Source organism: Lepisosteus platostomus, chromosome 13 (assembly GCF_059453375.1).
Source record: "Lepisosteus platostomus isolate fLepPlt1 chromosome 13, fLepPlt1.hap1, whole genome shotgun sequence".
Taxonomy (NCBI): domain Eukaryota; kingdom Metazoa; phylum Chordata; class Actinopteri; order Semionotiformes; family Lepisosteidae; genus Lepisosteus; species Lepisosteus platostomus.
In genome coordinates, this window is record NC_142623.1 from 11,748,919 (window position 1) to 11,759,519 (window position 10,601).

The following is a 10,601-nucleotide window of genomic DNA, read 5'->3' on the forward strand; positions in this document are numbered from 1 at the left end:
ATTTCAATTTTGACGCTCATAACGAAGAACGGGTCCCTCGGGAGCGGGGACGCGGGCTGCGCGCTCGTCCACGAGGAAAGCACGCGCAACGGCGCGCAGTGCGGGGGGGGGGGCTCACGTGGCCGGCCGTCCATTTCCAGTCCGGGTCACCGCTTACTGCGTCTGCGCAGCTCCTTCCTCCGCTCGCTGGAGTCGTAACTGCGATTGTTTCGGCGCCAGCGTTTTCATTTCACGAAAGCTACATTCGGTTGTGAGAGACATACATATATATTCTTTTCGCCATGGCCAGATATTTGCGGCCTCCTAATACGTCTCTTTTTATCAGGAATATCTCCGACGAATCCAGGTAAGCAGCTCTGCGGCCGTTACGGGGGGTTGGGGGGTTTGTTTGCAGCTCGAGCTCCGGCCTTTCGCACCGGGCCTCGCGCCTGGCCTCGAGGGAGGGCTGGGGGCGAAGCGGAAGGCGAGACGGGCTCTAGTGGGGCTGGGATTGCACACGGAGCGAGCGCTGCGGATTGTTCTCCGTGTTTCTGCCCCGGAGGCGTGCTCGGCGGCGCTCTGTTTGCGCGGCCGAGTTGCCTGCGTGGCAGCCGTGAGAGCAGGGGGTAAACATGACTGCCATCGCCTCGCATTTCAGACCTACGGCTTCACGGCGTTTCACGCTTTGCTCTGCACCCGAGCTGGGCTTTATGCTTTGAATAACTAAAAGGGTCGTCAGAAAGATGTGGGGTTGCTCCGGATACTGTATGCACACGTATGTGAAAATACGGACTTCTTATTCGACATCTGCTTCTTTTGCACTAGCAAAGTCCCAGTTAGCTCGAAATCGTCCAGTAGGGCTGAAGTAGTTAGCAAGCGTCACAACAGTTATATTTCCAGCTAAGGCGTATAAAATACTCCAGGATTGTGACTAATCGCGATTCGAAACACTTGTAAAATGGCCGGAACAGCCAGCGTGCTTTGCTCTCAGGGGCGCAGGGTGCAGATGCGAGCGTGTTTCGCCGAGGGCTCTGTTGGGGAGACGATGTAATGCGCGATGGCTCACGACAGGGGACGGAGTGACTTGTGCTCAGTGGAGCTCCAGTAACGCAGCCCCCTGTCTGTCAGAGGGGTGCCAGTCTTTCAAATCGATGAGCACCCGGCGGAGTTTGACCCCGACTTGACTCGGTGTGATTTTTAAATTAAATCGCCCCCCCGAGCGCCGAGCTGTTCTCTACCACACGTCCTCTTCTGAATTGCAGTTACTGCACTGTTTGCTCGAGGAGTACACTAAACAAACCCTGCCCTCCCCCTCCCCTTCCCAAAAATGATAAACAATTAAAGCATTTCAAAGCCTTTTCAGGCCGTGTGCCTTTAAGACTTGTTGGCTTGTAAAACCGCATTAATGCTTTAATACGCTAATTGGAATCCTGCAGTGACGCAATTACAGCTCCTTAGCTCCGTTGCCCAATTAAAAAGGACATAAAAGGCCAATAATGTGGGCCTTATAAACTGGCGCTCATATGAAGATATTGGCGTTTTGCACGGGTCTGTCATCATCGTTGGCCTTGCCTCTGCACGCCTGTCGTTCGTCTGTGGTATGATTACCCCCTGTTCCACTAATGGTGTCAGTCTGTATCAGTCATAAGGCAGTGTGCAATCCAGTGAAGTAAAGCTGCTGTCATTTTACGGTACTTTAGGCCTGAGGATTTACGTCGTGAGTTTGGTCGTTATGGGCCAATAGTAGATGTCTACATTCCAGTTGACTTCTATACTCGACGATCCAGAGGATTTGCATACATTCAATATCCTTTCTTCACAAATGTTAACACAAAAGTGATGACACTGCCTGAACTCTAGTGGTTTGCAATGTTATAAAGGCGGATGGAAATCTTAAATACGCTCGGCTAATTTTGGATGTGGTGAGGGATCTCCTGTTTTATCTTTTAATCTCTGCATCAGTCTGAATTTTGAGATACTGATGTTTACATAGGGATGGAAGTAGGTCTTCTTTTGCTGGGCAGTTTGAGCCATCAGATTGTTTTTACAAGCTCCAAAGTCTTGTCCGGAAACACAAAATTTAGTGTTGGATGTGCAAAGTTTGTAAAGTTATTTTGAGCCGCTTTGCATATACAAATGTCGCGTTCACATCGCGTGCGAGTGCAGTTTGTTCCGCGAGCTGCTACTCGGGAATCCTGAAATGGATCTGACTGGTCTGTAATGGGAGCCTGAACCATCCCTGAAACGGGCTGCACTGAAGCTGCTGCCTGCGCCATGTAAAGGCAAAAACGGAGACCCACACCCATCCATCCATCTGTCACCAGAGCTTGTAAAAACATCTGTCGATGGCGGCCCGCACTGGAAGCTGCCAGAGTTTGCTGCCAGTTTTTTTTCCACAAACTTTTGTGACTGGCTTGGAGACTGTGGGGCCTTTTTGGTCGTTGGGTTCTGTGCTCCAGTGAAATGTGAGCAGGTCCCCGACTTATAAATACTAAACTGTTCCACTACAGGGATGGGACTGGGTAATTTATTTTTAAAGTCTTGCACTGCTTAAGTGGGCAGTAATTGGTTTGTCTGGGGGGTGGGGGCGTCTGAAAATTCATTTGAATGATTGTAGCTGTTCTTGTATTTAGGGATTCACAAGAAGAAAATAAGTTTTCTCTCCTAACTTAAATTTCTTCTGTTGTTGCCCCAGACTATATAAAGCCATACAGTACTGGAGACCCCACAGAGAAAGTAGGAGAGAACCATTTAGAGTAGATTCCAAGAATTAAGACAAGCCAAAGACCGCTTAAGGATCAGGCCTCAAGAAAAAGAGAAAGGGAAAGGTTGAAAATAAAGAGAATTTAAAGCTTGAAGAGACAAAGAGGAAAAGGGACCAAAATGGGCATCAAGGCTTCGATTTGTCTGCAAAAGAGAAAAAAAGATTATTGGGCAAAGCCAAGCAGGAAACCAAGTTCTTCTGGAAAGCGTTTAAAGAGTTAAAGGTCAAGATGAAGGTGAAAGTCAAGCATGTTTAAGGTAACAAACTTAACTTTTGTATCCTACCAAAAATACCTGTTTCATTTAATTATTGACATTTATGACTTAATTGTAAAACCATGGAACATATTCTTTTAAAATCGTAAACTCACAAAAGTTTATAGTTTGTTGTTTACTTTTAATCTACTGTATTTTGCCTGAATTGAACAGTAATGGAGTTACCTTAAATTTACAAAAATGTTTATGAATCTTGTTTGCCTTTTCTTTAATCTCCAGAAGAACAGCATGTTTGTCTTGTTTTTAATTGTAGAAGTCAATTAATTGTGAGAACTGCTGTAATAAGTAACTGCAATAAGATTCTCAATGCTAAGTGTGCAGTCGTGTGTGTGCGTGCGCAACAGCAGTGTTTTCTCCCCTCAAGAGTGCCAAAAATATAAACAGAAAAGCCTTAACAGCTCAGCATGTTTGAAGATGTCCGTGATGCAGAGGATGCCCTTCACAACCTGGACAGGAAGTGGGTGTGTGGCCGTCAAATTGAGATCCAGTTTGCCCAGGGAGACCGAAAAAGTAAGACAACCATTTTATGTGACCATGCTTTTATGTATGCAAATTTCCAGTTTTTGTTAACAAATTTTCAATCACCAATTGAATATGACTTTGATTTGGCTGCAACTCCCTGACTGCCCGGTAGAAATTTCAATTAGAGGCATGCTCAAATAATACCTTCCCTGTATGTATGCCAGCAGGGACATTTATCTCTGGGGAAAGCTCCACATCTCCCGATAGGAGAGAAAGCACTGATCAGAGGAGCAGTGCGTCCCTCACTGAAATCCCTGTAGGTGTTGCAGGCATCACAGAAGTCCCAGGTTTTGTCCGACTCGGCTGGAAAGCTGAGAGATCCCTGCCTGACTAATGTCAGCACAACTCTGGTAGCATCTCCACCTCACTCACCACTTCTGCCAACTTCAGGACAGGAGGGCTGTCTGAGCATGTTGTCTTACTGCTTGAGCCACTCCAGAGCGTCCGCTAGTGTTTTGTTTATTGTGGATTATTTTTGCAAGTATTCCTTGTATACTGTAGGAGGATTCCCAGTGAATAAGCAGTGCAGTATACAAGTTACAGGGGCTGTAATTTTCCAAAGCAGTATCCAGAAAGAAGTGAATGTTTACATGGCACTCTCATGCCCCCTTCTTCAACAGCTCCCAATCAGATGAAGATGAAAGAGAGAAGGTCCCCGCGGAGCTTCTCCCGCTATGATGATTACGATCGAGACGCCAGGCGCCGAAGGTCTCGGAGCAGGAGTTATGAAAGGAGACGGTCCAGAAGCCACTCGTACGAGAGGAGGCCGAGGAGGTCCGAAAGCCCCAGAGAGTAAGAACGTTTTCCTCCATGCAGACGGAAGATGATGATGTATATAGCTGGTTTCTCTCTTCCGTCTTTAGTCCTGCCTCGATCAGGAGACTCCAGTTCTGGTCCTGAAGAGCCCAAATCCAGCAGTTTTTGTATTAAAAACTGTAGCTATTAAATCAACAGTTTCGTAAAGACCTTTAACTGATCAGTTACACAAGCAATTAAATATAATATATTTGAAGATCATGTAGGACACAACTGTAAAGCTCTGGCAGCCCTTCGAGCTCCAGACTGCCCTTAACTGAACAGATTACTGTTGTAATTGACTAAAACACCTATATTTTCCGAGTCTTAGGAAAGAAAAGGGTGACACAGGGTGACCTGAAAGAGTAACCAGATTGGGGCTCTCCAGGAACAAGGTTAATCACTGCTGTAGATGTTCAAGTGTTGCATTGCTTTTCTCAACTTGGTAACTATTTGGTTTGTTGATTTAGTAGAAAAACACGATTAAAATCAGCACTAATTTTCTACAAAATGAAAGAGATTGTGCACAAAATGACGATGTGCAATTATTTCATTGTATGAATAAATTATAAATATTAGGAGGAAGGAGAATTTAAGTGATTATAAATCAAACCAAAAACATAAGAGGAATTTAACAGTACACATTAAACAATGCACAATTAAACCAGAGTTGTTTGATTCATAATTATTTGCCTTTTATAGCTCTGACTACACTTTAAGTTCCCATCCAGGTGATTTTACTTAATTTGGGGTTAGAAATAGTAGGTCTGGACTAAAGGTTGTTTTTAAACCATTGATGCATCTCTGCCTATCAGGTGTAATTAATGGATATGGTAAATGTTTATTACAAAAGCATATGGACACTTTGACAAACTCGTAAGCTTAATATTTCTCTGTGATGGTAGTGTTAAATTATATTCCCCACTAAATATTATATCTAAATGTCGTATGTTACAAGATATTTGGAAGACATTGGGGGGGGGGAATCAAAAATGGAAAGAATAACATGTTGCGATAATTTGGTCATTTCCTTCTTTCTTGGGTCAGTGTTCTTACTGCAGTAGGTTTTCATCGATGGGCTGGATCGCCCTTAATTCACCAGAATTCGACAATGTTTCGTACATGACGCCTACGAGTTTGGATTCTTTGTGAAAAGTTTCCAAATACCCAGTGGCATTTTCTATTATTTTAGTTACAGTTTTAGAATTATTTTTTGTCTTTTTGGATACTGCTGGTGCAGGAACAAATAGGTAAGAAAACATACATCACTAGTGCCAGAAGTCAGTCTTGTAATCTTGTATTTTAAGGCAGTACTGTGATTGCTGTTAAACACAGGTGGTTAAACTCATTTCCGGGATCAAGGTTGAAATTTGTTCCCTACAACACTCTTCATTATTAAATATTGTTTTTCAAGTGATTTAATGAATTGATGTATGGAAAGGGGAACTGCAACTCTTATTTTTATATTTAGGGGTTGGAAAGTATCGGCATTTCAAACCACAATGAAAGTTAAATGTATTTGGTAACTTGTAAAACCTCCAATTTAGACAAAGTGGAAAATAGACAATTTCTAGGTATGTGTAGTATTCTGCGATTCTTCGAACTTCCTTTGACATGAAGCGGTCCTATTACAGTGTAAACAAGCAAGCTTGTGAATACATCTCTTTTAATCCAATAGACGTATTGCTCTAGACTCTGGCAAATACAACTTACTTGTTAACTCTACATGCAGATTACATCGGAACATTCCTGTGGTGAAATGTCTGGTGCACAACCTGTACTTATTTGCTTGTACATCACATTACGTTGGTCATTACAGTGACTAGCAAGTAAGAAGAGCTGCCTCATTGCAATTCGCCCGTGGAGACCATGGGTTTAAGACAACCTTCACAAAGTTCACAATTTTGTGCTTAATTTGGAATTTGAACAATTTGTTAAATACTGGCAGTTAAATTAATTAGATTTAATAACCAGTCTGAGAAATTGGGACTGCAGTTCCTCTTTAATATTTATATTTAATATCGTATTCATCCAGCTCTAATAAATTGTCAAAAATAAAAATTATAGTGGATCATCCTAACAAATTACACTTACTGAAACAGTGGGGCAGTTGTACTTCATCCGCACTCTATGTAAGTGAACACGGGAAGATGTTCCTGTCTTGCTTTTTACAAGACAAATTATAGTTGAAAGATGTTGTTGCTTTACTGTTACAATAGTTATTTAAAAGACGGCACTTTTCCCTCCAGCTCCCGTGGACGATCTCATGGGAAACACAGACGAAGCAAAAGTCAAGAAAATGACAGGTGGGTCCGGCTTTTGAAACCACACAAGTTCTCTCTTTTTTTTGTTTTTAGTTCTTGATGTTTACTGTGTTACCAGAGAGAGGTTTTAAGTTAGAAAAAAGTAACCTTTTTGTTCTGCGGTTTTAACATTAGCTGGGGATGTCTCGTCTCTATGGATTTGTGTCAAAGATGGACACAGAGGGCATTTAAACTCGAGAGAAACGGTTGTCATTAAATTGCAAAGTGTTTATTTCCCCCAGGTACAGACGGCACAAAAAATCTAGATCTCAATCTCATTCCAGGTCAAGATCAAAAACTAAGAAGGAGACCAAGGTCAAGTCAAGGTCCAGATCCAAGTCCCTGACCCCAGCGGGGGAAGATTTCCATCCCGCCTCAAACTCGCGGTCCAGGTCCGAGTCTCAGAAGGATTCCGGACTGAGATCTCCATCGAGGTCGCGCTCCAGATCTCTGTCGAGATCACGGTCCAGATCGCGGTCATGGGCGGGTCGGAAATCTGGCGGCCATTAGACGGATGTCCTGCTCGTTTGCTTACATTTTGTTTTTTACTTCATGTGACACTGAGTATCGACAAAAAAAAACATCTTTCAAATAAACATTGGTTTGGCCTCTGTAGAAGACAAGCTACAGTATTCTTTTTATATATATAGTTGAATTGTGGTCTGTTGTATTGCTTTTGTGTTTCAGCTTTCAGTTTCATAAAGACCACAGAAATGGTAAAGATGAGAACCTGTTGCTGTAACGCAAGTGTATAAATTGAAGTATTAAAGTGAGCATTGTTTCTGGAACAAACTGGTGTGTAAAGGATAGAGTCAAAGTTGGGACTAGAGAGCGTATTTGTACTATTATCCCTTTTCTATTCATGATACTATTGATGGTAGCCCACTTTTACTCTAACCTCTATGATGTTTGGTTTCTTGTGTGCAAATGTAAATTATATTCATGTGTTTGTATTTATCACCACATCTTTGACTATTCTTAGAGGCCTGTAGGATTTTCCTTGTTTAATGAAAAGTGTTTTACAGCTGTGTGATCTGTTGTCAACACTTAAAGGGCTGCTCAGTGCTATATTGTCAAACTATAAATACATCTCCCATTCCCTGTTAGCCCTAATATTCTGTTCTGTTTGCTATAGTGTTTTCTGGAGTGCAGTTTATGATTAACAATGGGGCCTAGAGAAGGCATATTCTGGGTGTGTCGTGCACAGGAAGAGTAGTGATCTCAGCCCCCCATATTTCACCTGTGAACTGAGTAGCTCTCTAAGGATCTGCTTGCCTTCTGTTCAGTTTGCTCAAAACAAAACCATGGTCTTCCAGTGAAAAATGGGATTTTATTTCATTATAATGCTACTGCAAAACTGCTGTTGTGACAAGTATTCTCTTCATTGTACCTGTTACAGTGACCCAAACTCTGTAAAGGAATTATTGGAAACCTGTAGAGAAAATCTTGTTGGCTGTGCTTAATTTTGGCTACCCCATAGGCAAAAGGGAGATGGAGTTGCAGTTTCAATAATTTAGAATTTTTCTTTATACCTGTGTTTTTAGTTTTGCTGGGTCACAGATTTGCAGTGTTCTAGTCGTGTTTTCATGTGCTGACATTTGGACATCTTCCCAGGTTTGTGACACATTGGTTTATCAGTAACCAATGAAAACTGAAACGGGTTTTTAAAAATGAGCTTCTAATTTATGGCTACAGCAGTAAAAGTGATGGCTGATTGTTTTCGCCAATGAAGGGAAGCAGAGCCTACGTTTTGTCTTTTAAGAACAAGTGCATCACAGTTAAATATGTAATTTTGTGTTTTTATGTAGACAGCCAGCTTTTGGTTTTGAAACCTTTTTAGAGTGCATAGATATAATGGGAAATGATTTATGCAATAACTTCTTTTACAGCCAGTCAAGATTTGTCTTTACAATTTCTTCCTACAGGCTTTGAATTATATCTCAAATAGATGTAGACACTTCTTTTGTATTCTACAGACTGTGTACATGGTGTTTTCCTTATATACAAGGAGTCACAGCCTGTATGTTTCTTTTGAGGGGTGGGGGTGAAGTCAATGTTAGAGTTACATTGAAAAAAACTAGCTGCTTCCTTGATGGTTTGTATATACAGTACTGCCCTATAACGGTCTAGAGCTGACTTCTGTAACTCTTAACATTTTATATTATCAACATACAATAAAAGTTTTGCTTGACAATTTGCTGCATGTATGCCTTGTATTCACTATTCTTCACGAATGCAGAAAGGAAGTGGCATGAAATTTCAGTACTGAAAAGGAATGTGGACATTTTTCTTTGGCAGTAAGGTAACATTAGTTGTATAGGAAATTTGTACAGGATTTATCAAATTATAATGGATCAGTGTTAAATATGTTAACTTTCTCTAAGACTTTGAAGCTCAAATGTCTCAAATATTTAATCAAGCATTACAACAGTGTAATCCAGGGGTTTTTGTTTCTATCTTATGGACTTTAGTTTTTAACTTGTATCACGTGATATAAAATGATATAATCTAAAACATTGATATAAATGCCTAACCCTCTGGAAGAATTGCTGGCAGAAACCTCCATCTTAAAATTTCTTTTGGATTTATATTTTGAATGCTTATAAGGGTGTCACCTTACACAAAATTTCATCAGCATCAATTTCAGCATTTGCAGATGTGCCATACTGTTGTTTTTTCTTCACAATTAGTAATTGCAGAAAACATTTAGGGATATGTGCCTTCAGTCTCAGAAGGTTTTTTTTTTAATTCATAACTAGTTACAGTTGTAGGCAATTCTATTAAATGTTGTTTTTTGTTGTTTTTGCAGCTTTAATATTACCAACAAATCACATGAAAACAAATGTTAAAAGTAAGGAATGGCAAATTAGTCAACATGCCACTAGTAATATTAGGGAAAGTGTAGTACTATGGGAAGAAAGCAATTTACATCTCAGAGCAGTAAGGGGAAAACGGTTAAAATACTGAGCAGGTTTTGAAAGATCCATGTTTCTCTAGGCTGCTGGAAATTCTTAAGTTTGACCACCCTTTTTCTGTACTGTAAGTTTGAAATTATTGGAAACCTGTATAGGTGACGAGAAGTTTTCCTCAACAGTGTTAATTAGAGCTCTGCTATTGAAAATCTGCAATGTTAAGCAAATTTGTATCAAAGTAATCAATGTTGCAAAATGGTACAGGGTCAATTAAATGATAGTGTTGTGAGAGACAAAATCAGATATCATACTGTGACAGTCATGTTTTTCTACTACTCAAAACAAAGATAGCAGGACCTCTAGTGAAGGTTTCAGTTGTCTGCACTATATATATTTTTTTCACCCACACAATTTATCCATTTTCCAACTTCATCAAATTGAGGGTGGTAGAACACAGACACATATACTCTATGCAGAGAGTACCCCAGGTCCAGAATTAACCCCAGGGCCTCAGCCCACCAAGGCCACAATGCTAACCACTGCACCACCATGCCACCCTTTGCTCTTGATGTACAGTAAACAAATCAGGATTTTTATTATGCTTGCAGGGAAAAACAATTATATTGCCAAATGCAGGTCAACCAGGGTTGAAGACGAAGACCGTAGTAGTGCCAAAAAAGGAGAATAGTAGACAATTTGATTCAAGACCAGGGCCCTAGTGCTGTGAGGCAGCAATGCCAACCCCAAAAGAACTTCCAACCAAATTCTTTAATGCAGTTTGATACTTGGGCAAGAGTAGATAACATAGGACTATATAGTTTAGGAGCAAATACAGTGTGGTTCTTGAAAAGGTGTAGTGTAGTGTGACAAGTTAAGTTTCTTATCGTTCGTGTGATCTCTGGAGACTGGTTCACTCTTCATACTTGAAAACTCGTTCTGACAGTTGATTTAAATCCTACAGCCTTCATGCACAATTATGAAAAAACACACCAGAGCCTGAATTACAGTATTAAACTGTCATTTACCCAAATAAATAAAAACCAGACAAATG

The 10,601-nt window shown here is 40.9% G+C and overlaps 1 protein-coding gene across 3 annotated transcripts; it reads left to right on the forward strand.

Annotated features, from left to right (window-relative positions):
- The first annotated feature begins 125 nt into the window (after positions 1 to 125).
- Positions 126 to 8,832, forward strand: srsf10a (serine and arginine rich splicing factor 10a). Of its 3 annotated transcripts, none has more exons than XM_088603121.1 (6): positions 126 to 346; positions 1,680 to 1,784; positions 3,425 to 3,528; positions 4,161 to 4,332; positions 6,585 to 6,641; positions 6,923 to 8,832. In XM_088603121.1, the coding sequence occupies exons 1-6, from the start codon at positions 282 to 284 to the stop codon at positions 7,146 to 7,148; spliced, it is 729 nt and encodes a 242-aa protein (XP_088459247.1). In that variant the 5' UTR covers positions 126 to 281; the 3' UTR covers positions 7,149 to 8,832. The 3 variants fall into 3 exon arrangements, with proteins under 3 accessions (XP_088459247.1, XP_088459249.1, XP_088459248.1); XM_088603123.1 differs by lacking the exon at positions 1,680 to 1,784 and adding an exon at positions 2,675 to 3,018 and having other exon boundaries at positions 135 to 346; positions 3,422 to 3,528; XM_088603122.1 differs by lacking the exon at positions 1,680 to 1,784 and adding an exon at positions 2,675 to 3,000 and having other exon boundaries at positions 135 to 346; positions 3,383 to 3,528.
- Positions 8,833 to 10,601: the final 1,769 nt, after the last annotated feature.